The sequence below is a fragment of the Salvelinus namaycush genome, chromosome 8 (genome assembly GCF_016432855.1).
Source record: "Salvelinus namaycush isolate Seneca chromosome 8, SaNama_1.0, whole genome shotgun sequence".
NCBI classification, from domain to species: Eukaryota; Metazoa; Chordata; class Actinopteri; order Salmoniformes; family Salmonidae; genus Salvelinus; species Salvelinus namaycush.
Genome location: NC_052314.1, coordinates 20,059,403 through 20,077,132, shown reverse-complemented (window position 1 = coordinate 20,077,132; position 17,730 = coordinate 20,059,403). Strand labels below are relative to the sequence as shown.

The 17,730-nt window shown below is 40.6% G+C and overlaps 3 protein-coding genes and 1 non-coding gene across 5 annotated transcripts in view; 1 reads left to right on the top strand and 3 right to left on the bottom strand.

Moving 5' to 3' along the window:
• The window catches only part of LOC120052500 (glypican-5-like), a 119,540-nt gene extending 114,399 nt beyond the window's left edge, over positions 1-5,141 (bottom strand). For both annotated transcript variants that reach the window (XM_038999448.1, XM_038999449.1), the window contains exons 1-2: positions 4,701-5,141; positions 2,695-2,856 (exon numbers count right to left, since the gene is read on the bottom strand). In XM_038999448.1, the coding sequence (XP_038855376.1) occupies positions 2,695-2,856; positions 4,701-4,866 (328 nt within the window). In that variant the 5' untranslated portion in view covers positions 4,867-5,141. The remainder of the gene's footprint in view (positions 1-2,694; positions 2,857-4,700) is intronic.
• Positions 5,142-5,592: 451 nt separating this feature from the next.
• trnam-cau lies at positions 5,593-5,665 on the bottom strand. The gene has a single exon. It is a non-coding gene; the product is annotated as a tRNA-Met (tRNA).
• A 1,264-nt stretch (positions 5,666-6,929) lies between these two features.
• On the bottom strand, positions 6,930-13,977 carry LOC120052499 (ribonuclease P protein subunit p21-like). The gene is made up of 5 exons (XM_038999447.1): positions 13,204-13,977; positions 13,010-13,110; positions 12,735-12,817; positions 10,848-10,982; positions 6,930-10,014 (listed from the first exon to the last, which is right to left on the bottom strand). The coding sequence occupies exons 1-5, from the start codon at positions 13,258-13,260 to the stop codon at positions 9,911-9,913; spliced, it is 480 nt and encodes a 159-aa protein (XP_038855375.1). The 5' UTR covers positions 13,261-13,977; the 3' UTR covers positions 6,930-9,910.
• Positions 8,083-9,637, top strand: LOC120052498 (aquaporin-12-like). Its single transcript, XM_038999446.1, has 3 exons — positions 8,083-8,789; positions 8,965-9,081; positions 9,242-9,637. The coding sequence occupies exons 1-3, from the start codon at positions 8,195-8,197 to the stop codon at positions 9,364-9,366; spliced, it is 837 nt and encodes a 278-aa protein (XP_038855374.1). The 5' UTR covers positions 8,083-8,194; the 3' UTR covers positions 9,367-9,637.
• Positions 13,978-17,730: the final 3,753 nt, after the last annotated feature.

Below are 17,730 nucleotides of genomic sequence, written 5' to 3'. Positions count from 1 at the left end.
TGTCACTAAATATCAAATCTGCAATCAACCAGAGCTTGAAATCCTAGGCCTATTGTATTGTTTATTTTTTTGTTGAATTCTGGTTTGAATTCAAACAATTGCTGTTGATGACTTTGCAAATGCTACACTAAATAGGCCTACATAGCATCATTGATGATTGATAAAGTATGGTTAAATTTCATTTGCTCTGTTAAACCTACCGTTCAGAATGACTTTGATAGCAGCAGTGAATCTATTTAATTTTTATGTGGAGATCTCTCAACAATCATTCTCACGATTACACATAGGTAATAGTCAGTGACAAATATCATAGTTAAAAACCTTGGATGGGAGACCAAGGGGTAGCTGTAGACAGATCAATTCTCCAGTAGGAGGTGCTGCCCAGTCTATAATTATTTTCTGATAGTAGATATAACATTGAAAATCTGACATTGCTTTAAAGGTACAAATTCAACATATTTTATACAAAGTTTGTCTATGTTCAAATTTGGCTACCATGATGACATAATCCTGTTGTTGAAATTTCACCCTCAAAACAACAGTTTACTTTGATAACTTTTTCAAATCCAATGTATTTTCCACCTAGATTCCACGTCACAATACGTTGACAAATGACGTTGAAACGATTCAACCAGTTTGTCCCCAGTGGGCAGACACATGCTCATTGCTCACATGAAGGGCTCCAAACAAAAGACAATCGAAAAAATTACAAAACTTGTAAATGATGGTATGAAATAAAATAAAACTTGTTTCTCACAAGTGTAGTAGGTTGTGAACTATGCAAACAATGTTTCCACTCCGAGAATGAGAACGGTAAATGACTGTAATTAATACATGCATTAACAGAAATGAATGAAACCAAATGGCAGAGATTAACGGTAAATTTACTACTGGTGACATACCGTATGTAATGGGGGAATTGATAAAAATACACACTCAAAGGACAAACAATTCACACAAATGAAACAATTCATGTGCAAGAATTGTCGGGAGACAGCTGAGCGCATACTGGAGAGCTGAGTGTATTCTGGAGAGAGATGTGCCTATATCCTCGCCACCCACCCCTCCCCTTCTTATTATATTCAAGACACATTATCTTCACACGTATTTTAGATGCTTTTCACCGACAGCCTCAACTCAAGAATCAGCTAGGCCTATTGTCAAGCGAGCTGACCAAATTGTGGACTTCCCAAAAAGGCATATTACTACACTCTTGTGATTTTAAACAATGCGCAATGTATTTTTTTTCAAGAAGCTAATGACCCTCTGTGGTTAAGTCAGGCTCCCTGGTGAAATATTTTTGAAAAGACAGGTGTAATTGTATCATTTTGGCAAATGTATTTAAATTTACTTTAAGACACGGTAGCTGGTATTCAGAGCTTGAATAGCCAATTATTTTTGTCTTAAGTCTTTTTTTCAGTTATCAGGCCTATAAAGCCAATGCAACTGCCTGTTTTACAAACGGTAGGCTACCACATGGATAGTGCATTGCAGGCCAACACTGACCTAGGCTACTATTGTACTTTGCAGGGATAGGAGGGGGCCAGCAATTTGTTTTGTCTTGTCTAGGGCGGCATATCGGCCAGGACCGAGCCTGCTCAGAGGACACTGTCCACATCACTCACTTACATCATCTGTCTCTTTTCAGCAGGGATAAAACCCCAAGAAAGCCTCCGTTTCTGAGAAGCCAGGGACCAGCCACTCTCCCTGTGAAAAGCAGAGCAGGACAAACCCACTATTCTTCACTCCCATTCAAGACACCTCGTTAGAGACAGATTGATTTCAAATGGTAACACATCTCCAGGGATACTCAGTGAATGTAAACATGTTTCACTCCCTTTCATTCATTGGTTCAAAACAAGACATACTGTGAATTCTCTACTCTAAATGGGAGAGAGAGAGAGCGAGTGAAAGAGAGAGAGCGAGAGAGAGAGAGCGAAGCGTAGGCAGACATCGAGAAAGAGAGACAAAGAGATAGAGCAGAGGTCAAGTTCTCTTTCTCTATGAGATTATTTGCTTAATGTGAGGCCTGACTAAATGTTTGCTTTAAAAGCCAATATTGAACAGTACAAAGCCAATATCCAATTCCACTGAAGTGGTTCTCGGATTCTCTCAACAAAATAACGTAGTTTTTTCTCATGTGATATGATGGTCAAATATCGTGTTACTACTGAGTGTAATTTACTTGTTATTTTTATTTAACTAGGCAAGTCAGTTAAGAACAAAATCTTATTTACAATGACGGCTTACCGGGGAACAGTGGGTTAGCTGCCTTGTTCAGGGGCAGAACGACAGATTTTTACCTTGTCAGCTCAGGGATTCGATCCATCAACCGTTTGGTTACTGGCCCAACACTCCAACCACTAGGCTACCTGCAGCCATAATAATGTAACATTTTTGCCTTTATCAGAACGAAATACTTTTGGCTGCGTGTCGGTTCAGAGCCCATTCCATTCAATGAGGTGAGACTGATTTTTAAGTAAATCAAAAGATGTAATAAAACCAAACCAAGTGGCAGTCACACTGACAAATGACATGAAACATTGTTCATGGACTTCAGAATTCACCCCTCACTGAGGGGCGTAGAGGGCCAAAGTGGTCCCTAGGCTTTACACAGTGAATCTGTCCTATCATCTCATTCTCCTGTCCCACATATCTATCTCCCTTACCCCTCCATCCTGGCCCTATCCTTACCCTGGAAGGCAGAGGCGTGGCCCACGATGAGGTACTTGAGCTCAAAGCTGTAGGAACGGATATTCTGGAGAGTCTCTCTGCGCACTGCTGCCTGGTAACTCTCCTCCATCTTGCGTGTGCAACACGACGGGCCTGAGTGCTTGCAGATCTGCAGCTCGCCATCTGGGAAAGAAGAGGAAAGCAAACCTGAGCATGACACAGACCTCAAATGTGAAAAACATAAATTAAGTGTGTTGGAAGCTTTGACCAAATGTGAATAATAATTCTTACTCAAATAGTTGAGTAAATAAATGGTTCAAAGACATTGTTTCTCTACACTTCTACTAGTTCTCATATATACCCTGTATTCATATATCCCCTGTATTCAAGTTCCCTTTGAGTTAGCAAAGCTTCCTCTGCTACAATCTCATTTGGATGAGGTCCAGGGTGATTATACTGCTTTATCTCCCATATGAAACTAATACACCAAGCTGGGATAGTGGAGCCAGGAATGAGAGTGAGAAAGAGCTTCAGAAATAGACTTTGGTTATCCGGCTGGCTGGACGTAGCTGAATCAAAGTCCAGATACAAAATCTCCAAGGGTGTAGAGAGGATGCAGAGGGAGTGATGCTCACCAGAGTTAACAACATGCTTACTTACAAACTCAACTGGGCCTAAGTCATTGCATGTGTCAATCATGAAAGGATTGTGTAAACAAATCTATCATGTAACTGATGACAGGTGACAGACTTACAGTGCATTCGGAAAGACCCCTTGACTTTTTCCACATTTTGTTACGTTACAGCCTTATACTAAAATGGATTAAATAAAAATAAATCCTCAGCAATCTACACACAACACCCCATAACGACAAAGCAAAAACAGATATTTTTTAAATGTTTGCAAATGTATTAAACATTTTAAACTGAAATATCACATTTACATAAGTATTCAGACCCTTTACTCAGTACTTTTTTGAAGCACCTTTGGCAGCGATTACAGCCTCGAGTCTTCTTGGGTATGATGCTACAAGCTTGGCACACCTGTATTTGGTGATGATGCTATTTGGGTATGATGCTACAAGCTTGGCACACCTGAGTTTCTCCCATTCTTCTCTGCAGATCATCTCAAGCTCTGTCAGGTTGGATGGGGAGCGTCGCTGCACAGCTATTTTCAGGTCTCTCCAGAGATGTTCGATCAGGTTCAAGTCCAGGCTCTGGCTGGGCCACTCAAGGACATTCAGAGACTTGTCCCGAAGCCACTCCTGTGTTGTCTTGGTATTTCTGTTTTTTTTATTTATTTTTTTTAAATACATTTACACATTTCTAAAAAACTGTTTTCGCTTTGTCATTATTGGGTATTGTGTGTAGATTGATGAGGGGGGGAAATTATTTAATAAATTTTAGAATAAGGCTGTAATGTAACAAAATGTGGGAAAAGTGAAGGGGTCTGAATACTTTCCGAATGCACTGTATATATACACTGTAGAATAGACGATCACACACAACATGCAGCTCAGTTATTGTGGCTCCATGGGGCTCAGGTCACCACCACTTGACCTGTCCATTGAGGACTGGGATTGAGAGAGAGAAGATTTTTGGGGTGCATTTGTGAAGGAAACAATATTGATTTGATTTAAATGGTTTGATTGCTTTTTGGTGCTTGCCAAATAATAAGCTGATATATAACTGCAATGTTATTGATTGTGACTGTTATTGCCAGTACATCCATATTGTAAACTCAGTATTAGAAAAGAAAAGAAACAAGAGATGGCCTCCCTTCACAGGGACTTACTTCCAATTCTTAGGATGGTCGTTAAACAAAGACAAGCATCAACTACTACTTACTAGGCATGTATGCTTGAATCTTTCTCTAGACCTAGGCTACTGTAGTTACATTTTTATGATTGTGATTTATCAATTCCCTGTGGGAAATAAACGAGTGCACAGCACGCACAAGTGCAAAGTGGCTCCTGGACATTCTGCTGCGAAATTGTGTTAGGACCTACAAGTCAAGTGAGCACTAACCTGTTCCAGGTGCCTCGGGGACCCATTTCAACGGACCGATCTGGCGCAATTGGAAAGCCGTTTTAACCTCATGGCAACTGTGCACTCCTGCACCTGAAGCTCCACATAGTACAACTGTCAGATAAATCAACCAAAAGTCAACGCGTTGGATTATTGTTTGGAACATCGCACCATTTCAATCAGATATACTATCAAGGTATCCTAGCAGTGGAATGGCCGTTTGTAAAAGTAGCCGAATAGGCTATTTAAGTAATACAATCCCAAAACAAATTCGCAGTCCTTATCAACTGGGTCGATCTGTTAGAATATCACATATTGGGTCTGTTCAATAGAGCGCACGACGTTCCCTCTCTGTGGGCTTTCCAGTTAAAATCCATGCGCTTCAGAAAGTGAAACGCTGTTCTTTGGATACAGCTGAGCGCTCGCTCTCTCGCTCGCTCTCTCTCACACCGCGCAAACCAGCCTAAACTGTTTTAGAAATTCTCGGGTTTGAAACATCACACAAAATAGACTAACAGAAAAACGTTCCTAAAGTGAAAAATTATACGGTGGGTTCTTTGTTCATAGATGTTGGCTATTCCTTTTGCGATCATTTAAAACAATACCACAGCAATTGGAGCTCTAATAACATATTGTTTTTCTTCTAATAACACAATGTATAGTGCTAATGATTGATTTATACTGTATATGCTTCTCTAGCCTGCAGAGATTAATCTAAAACAGAACACCGCGTCCACCGTGTGGTCAGTCGTGGAATTAGTGTTGTAAAAGCAGTTCTACCATGCCGTAGCCTCGGATTGATATCATATTTATCTATGTATTAACTTGTTTTCGCATTCATTGGTCAAAAATAAATTGAGATCTCAAATGTTGCTAGTAAATGCAAAAAATCTGCCCCGTGTGAGGATCGAACTCACGACCTTCAGATTATGAGACTGACGCGCTACCTACTGCGCCAACGAGGCTCATATAGTAACGTCCACCCCCCCCTTTATAAAGATGGAATGGTCTGAACCAGTAACAATTCCACATATTTTTGGACAATTTCGTTCTCCAAGAAGAGGGGGTAAAAAGTGTTTCTGAATAAGTAAACCATTGGTTACACTTAGGGTTACTGTGCCCTTATTACAATGTAGTTATTCCTGTAAATACAGGGTTAACGTAGCTAGATAAAATCAGGATTACGAATCCGATCAGGCTAAACAAATTGGAATATGGCAGAAATAGAATAAGTAGCCAAAAGCCTATATAAATAAAATATATATTTTTTTAAGAAATAGCCAAGAAGACAATTTCATATGTGAGAATGCTGCTTCAGTGCTCCAAGAAAAGAAAGTACTGTACATTCATCAGTCAACCTATATGCCAATACACATAGCTAAGAGGAGAAAAACTGAATCACAGTAAGGTATACTGAAAAAATATTAAAATGCAACATACAACAATTTCTATGATTTTACTGAGTTACAGTTCATATGAGGAAATAGTAATTAGGTCCTAATCTATGGATTTCACATGCAAGGGAATACAGATATGTCACAGATACCTTTAAAAAAAAAAATGGGCCTCACAATGGGCCTCAGGATCTCGTCAGAGTATTTTTGTGCATTCAAACTCCCATCGATAAATGCAATTCTGTTCGTTGTCCGTTGTTTATGCATGCCCATACCATAATCCCACCGCCACCATGGGGCAAACCGTTCACCCACACGACATCATGCACATGGTCTAAGGCCGATTTGGAAGTACTGCCAAACTCTCTAAAACAACATTGGAAGTGGCTTATGGTAGAGAAATAAACATTAAATTATCTGGTAACAGCTCTTGTGGATATTCCTGCACTCAGCATGCCAATTTCACACTCCCTCAAAACTTGAGACATCCGTGGCATTGTGTTGTGACAAAACTGCACATTTTAGAATGGCTTTTTATTGTCCTCAGCACAAGGTGCACCTGTGTAATGATCATGCTGTTTAATCAGCTTCTTGATATGCCACACCTGTCAGGCGGCTGGATTATCTTGACAAAGGAGAAATGCTCACTAACAGGGATGTAAACAAATTTCTGCACAAAATTTGAGAGAAATTGCATATGGGAAGTTTCTGGAATCTTTTATTTCAGCACATGAAACAAGGACCAACACTTTACTTACATGTTGCATTCATATTTTTGTTCAGTATATGTTCTTCAGAGAGATCAGACCAGGTAATATAACTTTTTTTTTCTTGGTGTTGTGGTGGAAATTCTACCCTTAATCAATAATGAGGAGAGGCAAAATGAATAATCATTCAAGGTATTACTTTTATTAAAAGACTTGTTACCACAAGGAGACTGGTCTCCCCACCCCCGCAGGTGGTGGAGTGAGAGCCCACAGAGTGGAGTTAGTATTTAACCCAGAAGCTATCTCAGGATAGGTGCAACTTCAGATATGACGTACAATGGTTCCAAACGCTAACCCCACACATCCCGTGCCAGACCTTGGGCCCCAAATACAAATAACTTGTTTTGTTCAGTACTAAGAACTTAGGACATTTGTTGTTACTTTGTTCTCTCCCCTAGTTCAAGTTGGAAACTATCTCCCCCTTGGAGGTGACACACAGACACAAGTGATTGGTTCCCCATTACTCACGCCATCCCTTCACAGGGTATGCAATAAAGACACATAGTTCACATATGGAAACAATGTTTCCTTCTGACCTCCTTTGCCATACTCCTTGCTGATATTCTGTATAGCAACAGGGACGTCATAGATAAGGCTGACTTCTCCCCTCTCTGAACCCAAGGTGACTGAGGCCCATGAGGGAGGAAGTGCAGGTGCCAACACCAGAGTCCAAAAGGAGACATTCTAATAAGTTTCAACAGTTCAATCATGTAAATATATTCTGCAGATACATCTTAAATATCTGTATTACTTGGCTAATTCAGATTTCTCCACCACAATCTTTCCCCAGAAACAGGCTCCAAAACAGAACAATAGCTCTGTTACTGGTGTGTAGGATAGAATCTTTAATCTGTCCAGGATCAAGAGGAACCAGTCAGTTTCTGTCACATTCTCGGCTGATTGCCCAGACATCATGGGTTCATTCTACACACACAGAAGTTAGAACAGGCCTATATCAACGCACCTTTCTATGTTATATGAGTTACTTTTGAACAATCTCAAGCCCAATGTCGAGGCTTGAAGGATATCTTAGTACACAAGCATTATTAAGGTTTAACAGACATTGCCCTCAGTGTCAATAATCTATATCTTTGTTGTAAGTTACAGAAGTCATTTGCCCTTTTCCCTGGGGCAAAGCAACTTTCCTGAATTGACCTCGAAAAGGGCAGTGTGTATTTTGGCAGGTGGTGTGGGATGAAAAGTCAGTGTTTCTGTGTTGAGAAAAACACTTCTCCACGTTGTCACAAAACACAGACAGCAAACTGCGCAACAAGTCATACACTGTGTGAGAAGAACCAGCGAGGTGTAGTAGCTAGCATCTGTGAACCTAACTATGTCTGAGCTTGATGTCTCCCTTGGTTACTTTCTTGCTGTTGTGGCGTTTGGTGCAGCCTTTAGAGTCCTTTTCAGAAAATGGCCTTGTTTGAGCTTTGCAGCAGAGTTCACAACATCATTTGTGCTGGTGGCATGCTGGCTGGAGGTGCAGACCATTATAGAGATTGGCGAGTGGGCAGGGGTACTGGAATCAGACGTTACTCTAACCATACGGTTTGTGGTGCTGCTGACCCATGGTGTGATATGTGCTGGAGCCACTGGAAACCCCTCCCTGACTCTGATGAATTTCCTGCTGCTGGAGACCCCTACTCTGCACACTCTGCTGGCTTTCGCTGCTCAGTTCCTGGGGGCACACCTGGCCCTGATTGTAGCTGGCTACTACTGGGCAATGGAGCTCAATGACATGCACATAATTAAGAACCTGATATTTAGGGAGTGCAGCACAGCCCTGCGTGTCTCCCTGGTGCAGGGGGTCTATTCTGAGTGTGTGTGTGCATTCATCTTCTATCTGATATACCTCAGCCTGAGATGTCGCTCTGCGTTGATTCGGGTGCCTTTCTTTGCAGCTGTGCTCACCCTTCTCTCCCATGCAGGTAAGTAGCCCACGATGACAACCATCGTGCCTCAAATACAGAAAGAAATTTCAGTAGAGATAATCATTAAAGTTGCATAGGGCTATATGCTGTTTTCTTTGTGTTATATTTGTTTGTCAGAGCAAAATCTATTTCTGCATCCCGTTCCGATAACTCATCTTTCTATGCATGTCAGCCAGTGGTTATACCTCAGCTTTCCTGAACCCCTCCCTGGCCTATGGCCTTACCTTCTACTGTCCTGGGTTTACCTTTACGGAGTACTCAGTGGCCTACTGCCTTGGGCCCATTATTGGTAAGTCAAATCAGAAATTGTTCATTATATACAAACCACTAATAAAAGTATACCAATAGACAAAATGTAATTGCCAAAGGTAATGTGTGAAACAGGCTTTATGCATAACAATGAGGCATAATTGCTTATCAAGCTGGTAATACAGATATCCTCTTTTCAGGAATGACCCTGGCCCTTCTCCTGTACATGGGTCACATCCCCAGGATTTTTGCAAAGAATCTGCTGTATTCCCAGAAGACCCACGTACAGGTGCCAAAGGGGGACGGAGATAAAAAGAAAAAGTGAAAGAAAGACATCATCCACCTCAGCTGAAGCAATATAGGACATATGAGTGTATTAGGAACACACTACTCAATTTTGTTCCTATTGGGAGAAGATATTTCATTATGCACTGAGCATTATATTCAACAGCCAATTCTCTCCTTAAGTTACTGACAAAAAAGGTGTGGGCTGTAGAGCATCTGTACATTTATGATAGTACAAGTTACAACTCATATATCGCCTGTGTTCTTACAGAAGTAATAAATCAATAAAAAATAAATGTGTATGAAAAAAACATTTAACATTGGTTGTCGTTCCTGAACTTCCTGTACACTGTGAGCAAGTTGAGGTAGACTAAACATCAAATGTATTTGTAACCAAACTCAACCTCTCCCATTACAATGACAACCTGTTACATCATACCACTGATGTAACAGGTTATCACTGGTAAAAAAAAAAAAATCATATTCAAACATTTATGATATAGTTGAAAATGTGTCAATGCCACACAAAGCAGCTACGTCCAGTTGTGAATTGGCTACTGAGACCACAGGGCTCAGGTTTTGGGCTAGGATGGCACCTGGTGCTGGGTAGAGGAAGGCCCTGTGGAGGATATCTGCGATATGGGTCCATCTGCTTTCTCCTTCAACTCTTTAGTGGAGGGACCTTGTTCTGCAAAACAGAAAGGACAAAGGTTAAACACCATGGCCTCCCTCTGAGATGGATGAAAAGTGGCATAAAGAAACAGAAAACATTTTAGATGAAAATGTTACATGTGAAGCTGAATTTTAATACACCTGCGTCTGAAATGACAGCCTAAGCTCCCGATTCCTCCAGTCTTTCCCCACATAGCTAAAGTTACAGATGAACAAAGATCATGCCCCCAAAACATGCTAACCTCTCGCAATAACCAATAACAGGGGAGGTTAGCATTTTTGGGGGAGTATGATACTTATGCCTCAAACTTTCTCGCTCATCATTATTCACAATTATCCATAATCATGGTAGCATCCACATTAATGTAGAGGTGTTCAGAAACATAATAAATCTTATTTAGAATCAAAATGACAATACATTATTTACCTTACATTTCTATTGGGCACAACATAATCTGAAACACAACCAAAAACTACAAATGCATCCAACACATTTGTAGTCACAAGCTTGATGTAGCCATTGCATGCTAGGAAAATGGGACCAAATACTACATTTAATACACTAAGTGAATATGTCCAAATACTTATGACACTTTCAAATGGGGGGGGACTAGAGAAATAGTGCTTTCTAAATGATAAAGCAGATATGTATGAAAATACCCTCAAATAAGTGACATTGTGTGCTGTCACCTCGTAACACATTTGATCTCAAAGTACAGCTCAAAATTAAAAGTTTTAGCTTCACTGTCCAAATGAATATGTAGGAGAGTGTACATGACGGTACTTAGTTGTCCCCCCAATATGATACATAACTGCAATGTAGTGGAGTTGTTCCAGGGTAAAAATCACCTGGCTGTGATTGGTTCTCCAGCTGAGCCTCAGGCTGGTCCACCCACAGGCGATGCTCCGGATTGTTTAGGAACCTCTTGCACTGCCCACAGCGAAGACATCGCAGCACAGTCATGCGGTTTCTGTGCTTAGTCCCTTGAGAGAAAAAAGCTTGAGTTACTCCACAATACAATATGTCACTTATGTAAAGACATTGGACTTCCACTCAGTACTTTCAAAATCTCATGAGGATGATACATATGTCTCCAAGTACTAGATCAAATAAAATGTTATAAGACACATGTGCCGAATACAACAGGTGTAGGTAGACCTTACATTTAAATTCTTACTTACCAGCCCCTAACCAACAATGCAGTTAAAAAAATATGAATAAGAAATAAAAGGAAGAAGTAATTAAAGAGCAGCAGTAAAATAACAATAGCGAGACTATATACAGGGGGTACCGGTCACCAGTTAGTCGAGGTAATATGTACATGTAGGTAGAGTTATTAAAGTGACTATGCATGGATAATAGAGTAGCAGAGGCGTAAAGGGGGGGGGGGGGGGTGCATGAAAATGTCTGGGTAGCCATTCGATTAGCTTTTCAGGAGTCTTATGGCTTGGGGGGAGAAGCTGTAGAAGCTGTTTAGAAGCTTCTTGGACCTAGACTTTGCGCTCCGGTACTGCTTACCATGAGGTAGCAGAGAGAACAGTCTATGACTAGGGTGGCTGGAGTCTTTGACAATTTTTAGGGCCTTCCTCTGACACCGCCTGGTGTAGAGGTCCTGGATGGCAGGAAGCTTGGACCCCAGTGATGTACTGGGCCGTACGCACTACCCTCTACACCAGGAGGCTGAGCAGTTGCCAATACCAGGCAGTGACGCAACCAGTCAGGACGCTCTCGATGGTGCAGCTGTAGAACCTTTTGAGGATCCATGCCAAATCTTTTCAGTCTCCTGAGGGGGAATAGATTTTGTCGTGCCCTCTTCACGACTGTCTTGGTGTGCTTGGACCATGATAGTTTGCTGGTGATGTGGACACCAAGGAACTTGAAGCTCTCAACCTGCTCCACTACAGCCACGTCGATGAGAATGGGGGCGTTCTTGGTCCTCCTTTTCCTGTAGTCCACAATCATCTCCTTTGTCTTGATCACGTTGAGGGAGAGGTTGTTGTCCTTGCGCCACACAGCCAGGTCTCTGACCTCCTCCCTATAGGCTGTCTCGTCGTTGATCAGGCCTACCACTGTTGTGTCATCGACAAACGTAATGATGGTGTTGGAGTCGTGCCTGGCCGTGCAGTCATGAGTTAACAGGGAGTACAGGAGGGGACTGAGCACACACCCCTGAGGGGCCCGTGTTGAGGATCTGCGTGGCGGATGTGTTGTTACCTACCCTTACCACCTGGGGACGGCCAGTCAGGAAGTCCAGGATCCAGTTGCAGAGGGAGGTGTTTAGTCCCAGGGTCCTTAGCTTAGTGATGAGCTTTGAGGGCACTATGGTGTTGAACGCTGAGCTGTAGCCAATGAATAGCATTCTCACATAGGTGTTCCTTTTGTGCAAGTGGGAAAGGGCAGTGTGGAGTGTGGATCTGTTAGGGCTGTATGCAAATTGGAGCAGGTCTAGGGTTTCTGGGATAATGGTGTTGATGTGAGCCATGACCAGCCTTTCAAAGCACTTCATGGCTACAGACGTGAGTGCTACGGGTTGGTAGTCATTACGGATACAACCACAACTCATGTTTTCATCTGTGTTTGTATTGAAAAGGACTAGAATGACAATTAAATAGCCTGCAACAACATGTTGGCTTTGATTAGGTGGCTGTCTATTTAGCTAGATACTTGTAATATATATATATATATATGCCATGTAGCATATACAAAGTGACTTAGTCTTGCATGAATAAACTTACTTCTCTGTCTGGCTGTGGCAGTTACTCCTGGGACCATCAAAGAGCAGCACTTCTTACATAATGTTCTTTTCACTGAGGGGTCTCTATAAAGACATTAATAACATTATAGTCATGCCCTAGTTGTCATCATTTTAGCAGACATGTTTCAAACTTATTTGTGTTATGTATTCTTAACATGACATGAAAGTTACAACCTTTATTGATACAAATGTAACACCATATGTTTTCTGACAAGAGTTTAACGTTATATGATATTGTTAGTGTATGTTACTCACTGTCTCAGTACCAAACGTTTTGCGATTGTCTTCTGAGTGAAGCAGTAAAAACGGGCTAACTCCACATTCTCAGGGGTTTGAGACAAAACACAGTGTGCAGCCTGCAAGAAATCAATGTCATATTAAAGCATTCTGAGAATATCAGTTATCTAGCCAAAGGTATAGCTAGATTACTAGAAATCAAGAAAACGTACCTGATACAGGAAGTTCAGTCTTTGATAAGCCTCCTTGTCTTTCACGTTTCCTGCCATTGTATGGATGTGGATTGCTATGCTAAGTTAGCCAGCTAACGTTACTAACTATGTAACGTCAACGTTAGGCTAGCTATCTTAGCTAACGTTATATGTATCACCCGATTGCTAAATTACTACCCTACTCAACAATGTTCTACGCAAGCAAAAGACGTGCCCTTAAATTCGTCTAGCTTCACTAGCTACTAACATTAGTTTGCTAAATCTAAGCAGTTGCTAAATCCTCTGATTACTGATCAGCCTCTGAACGAACTCGGGCATGATAGATCTGACACTATGGAGACCTGAATGGCACAGACTTAGCAGGTAGGACATGTCCTTTGAAATCACAATTTTAAGCAAAATACCTCGCATATTAATAAGTAGTTAATTTCCTATGATCCATTTAACACCAGACAATATACTTTAAAAAAAAAGATTGACAATTACTAGCATACTCTTGTATAAAATAAAACCATGTTGGCCAGTACAGGGATCTAGCCCACGACCATGGCCTTATTAGCACACTCTCTAACCAACTGGGTAATCCTCACGTTTTACTATACCCGATATTCTCATGGCCATAATAAACAATTACACATATGCAAAACATCCATCCCGGTAAATAGTGACAAATCAATGGTGAAAGATTTGTTTATATTAATAAATTACACTGCACATCCATAGTGAAAATCCGTCATCTATTGCCACATTCACGTGCTTGTCGGGCATAGCTCTTTCACCATTTTAAAGTAGTCAACTAGATGGGCCTTCCTATGTAGGAAGGATCACATGATTCCATCCAGGTCATCAGGAGGGATAAGCCAATTAATTATACTCTTCAGCAAACATTCCATAACTGTAGGTGGCGGTAAATCATCAACTTTGGCTTTATACCTGTTCAAATAACATACTCTAACTGGCAGTATGCACACACTGGCAGTATGCACCCTTTCAGTTTGTTTGCCAACTCATAGAAGTAGTAGAAAAATGAATTTGACTACTTCAAAATAGAGATGGCCTCAATGGCACTGGCCGTGAGCTCACAGACACCATAATGGGACATATAAAGATGATATCTTTATCTATGTTTATCACATATGACCAGTGGTGGAAAAAGTACCCACTTTTCATAATTGAGTAGAAGTAAAGATACCTTAAAAAGACAATGATTCAAGTAAATGTGAGTCACCCAGTAAAATACTACTTGAGTAAACGTTTTTGGTTTTAAATGTACTTAAGTATCAAAAGTAAAAGTATAAATCATGTAAAATGTATTATGTTAAGCAAACCAGACAACACGATATAAAAAAATATATTAAAAAATTACGGAAAGCCAGGAGCACAGTTCAACACTCAGACAAAATTCACAAACGAAGCATGTGTTTAGTGAGTCTGCCACATCAGAGGCTGTAGAGATGACCAGGGATGTTCTCTTTAAGTGTGTGAATTAGACAATTTTCCTGTCCTGCTTAACGAGTACAAAGTGCAAGTAAAAGTTGTCAAAAATATAAATAGTAAAGTAAAGATACCCCCCAAAAATATTTTAAGTACTTTACACCACTGCATACGACTGGGAAAAATCCATTTGAACGGCACTCCAACTGATAATTACTAGTATGAAACTCCTCTATCATCCTTGAACTCCGACTTCTCCCTCCCACATGGTGACCGCTGACGTCACCTGCTAAGGAAATGACCTTGATAACAGCATTTTCTTGAGTTAAATTACGCTACAAAACATGTTTTTAAGCAATCTATTAATATAGTTTTTGAACACTATAATTTGTTTACAAGCCTGATACTTTTAGTTGATGGTTGACAGCTTTTTTTGGCCATTAGCCAATCAGGCGTTTCTTAACGAATGCATCCAACTGGTATTTACAACTTCACAACTGGTAAATTCCACTTGGAGCTCAAGGATGATAGACGAGTTTCCCATTAGTTATTACAGTTGGAGGGCTGTTCAAATATATTTTTCCCAGTCATATGTGGTAGTGATGCGCGGGATGACTCTTATATCCTCGGAACCGACGGGTTTAGGGTCATTAAATATTGTGTGGCTGAAGGCTGGGTGGATGGCGGGCGTGTTGAATAAAGAGAAACAATACCTTAAAATTATCCATGAACGTATAATTCTTGTGAAATTTATATATGCTACATTAAGGTTTTAATTTCATTATTTTAGACTATCTGGTATTAATGCATAAAACTAAGCTTTAGGGCTTATGGGCGCAAAATAGCCTACACAGTGTAAGAAATTGTAATAGATACTGGAAACTTGTTATAACAACTTCTCAACATAAGCTATCTTTTATACAAAATGCACACACCCCCTCTTTCCCTTGGACACATGCTGGTCTCATTAGACACCAACCACAGACACACACAACTCCCCTCCCCCATGAACAGGCCCCTGCTAAAACAACCCCACACACACTATATTCAAGGTTGGAACTCAAGACAAAGAACTATGTTAAGAGCCAATGGAACGTCGACATCAGGCCCGAACAGGACTACCCACGACCCAGAGCGACCAATCAGAAGGCCAGACTACCAGATCAACCTACATCATTTACCGCATATATAATCTGTACAATATGTTTAGCGCTCTCTTCTCCGACGATTCCATATGAATCAGACAGAACGGGGCCGTGCTGCACGATTTGCCAGATATCTTTACACTTGAATAAACTGCCTTATTATACAATTATACACCTCGTCCTATGTCTCAACTTGATCTCCTGTCTCCAGTAACTGTTTTATCAACAACAGCCAATCGCCAAATCATGCTTATGGGAACTGGCAGAAAAAGTTAATGTCAATCCACGGAGGCAAAAAGGTCATTGTCGAAGTTTAATTCAATAAGATAAAAGATGCTGAAGGAGAATTGAAAATAAAGAGAAGGGAGGGCCATAAAAGTATATATTTGGTGAAGTGGTAACAGAGGATGATAGCAGTGCCAGCTATGTTACGTGTCATGATTGTGAGGCGCTATACATATTCGACAGTCACAAGACAGGACTTCAAATTGGCCTATGTCATGTCAAGGGAACTGTAGCCTACTGTTTTGATGGGTTAAATGGAAACTGAAATCTGAACACTGACTGTAGGTCTATTACCTCACATAGCCTTAATAATAACTCCTGCAGAATTAAGCTCTTCTTGCAGTAAAATGAAAGGCCTACACCAATTGTAGGCTAAATTTGGACTTGGGATAAGGAGTGGAGAAATATGATTGACTTATTTCTGCATCTTGAGAGAATGCAATGCTCAGTTAGACACCATATGTAGAGGTGCTGTCTTCATCATAAAAATAACCATAAAAGCAGATAGAATTTCAACCACATAAAATATGCATCAAAGCCAAACTGAGATCTTATCAGAAACACATTGGGTCTACAGCTTCCCGGTCAAACTGATGTCAATTTGGACATTTTGCACAGAAAATCTTTCTCGTTTATTTTTTTGTTTTATTGTATTTTCGCCCCAGTCCCAAAACGTCTTTGCTCCACGAAAGATGACAGATAAATCTTTACCGATGTCAACTATATTGAAGCATTCAATCTATCATTCTATTACATTATTCTGTTGAGCAAGGGTTTATTTAGTCTTCTAGGGCAACATTTAATTACACATTTAGCTAGCTTCTCTTTTATCTAATTATAGACATGTTTACAAACAAATAGCCTCCCAAAATGTTGGAAATGATAAGCAGATAAATATCTAAAACAAGGCAAAAAAAGAATTCTACACCCCCTGTCAAAAAATCTTTCTGCCTTCATTGACTGTAGCCTGTAGCGCATTTTCTATATTTACTGGTTAAGGTTCGGTGCGGGCCTCAGATTTTCATTTTATCACATATAGTCAGACAGTTGTGGATGGGTTATTAGCAAATGCAGGTGGGTGCAGGTGAACAAACAGCTGACCTGCGCACCCCTAATATGTGGTAAACACAGAGAATGATAGAGATATCATCTTTACACAGTGCATTTGGAAAGTATTCAGACCTTCACCTTTTCCACATTTTGTTAGATTACAGCCTTATTCTACAATGCATTAAATCGTTTTGTCCCCTCATCAATCCACACACAATACCCCATAATGACAAAGCAAAAACAGTTTAAAAAAAAAATGTTTGCAAATTAATAAAAAAAAACTGAAATATTATATTTACATGAGTATTCAGACCTTTGGCAGCGATTACAGTCTTAAGTCTTCTTGGGTATGACGCTATAAGCTTGGCACACCTGTATTTGCGGAGTTTCTCCCATTCTTCTCTGCAGATCCTCTCAAGCTCTGTCAGGTTGGATGGGAAGTGTCGCTGCACAGGTATTTTCAGGTCTCTCCAGAGATGTTCAATCGGTCTGGGTCTGGGCTCTGGCTGGGCCACTCAAGGACATTGAGAGACTTGTCCCGATCCACTCCTGCATTGTCTTGGCTGTGTGCTTAGGGTTGTTGTCCTGTTGGAAGATGAACCTTCACCCCCAG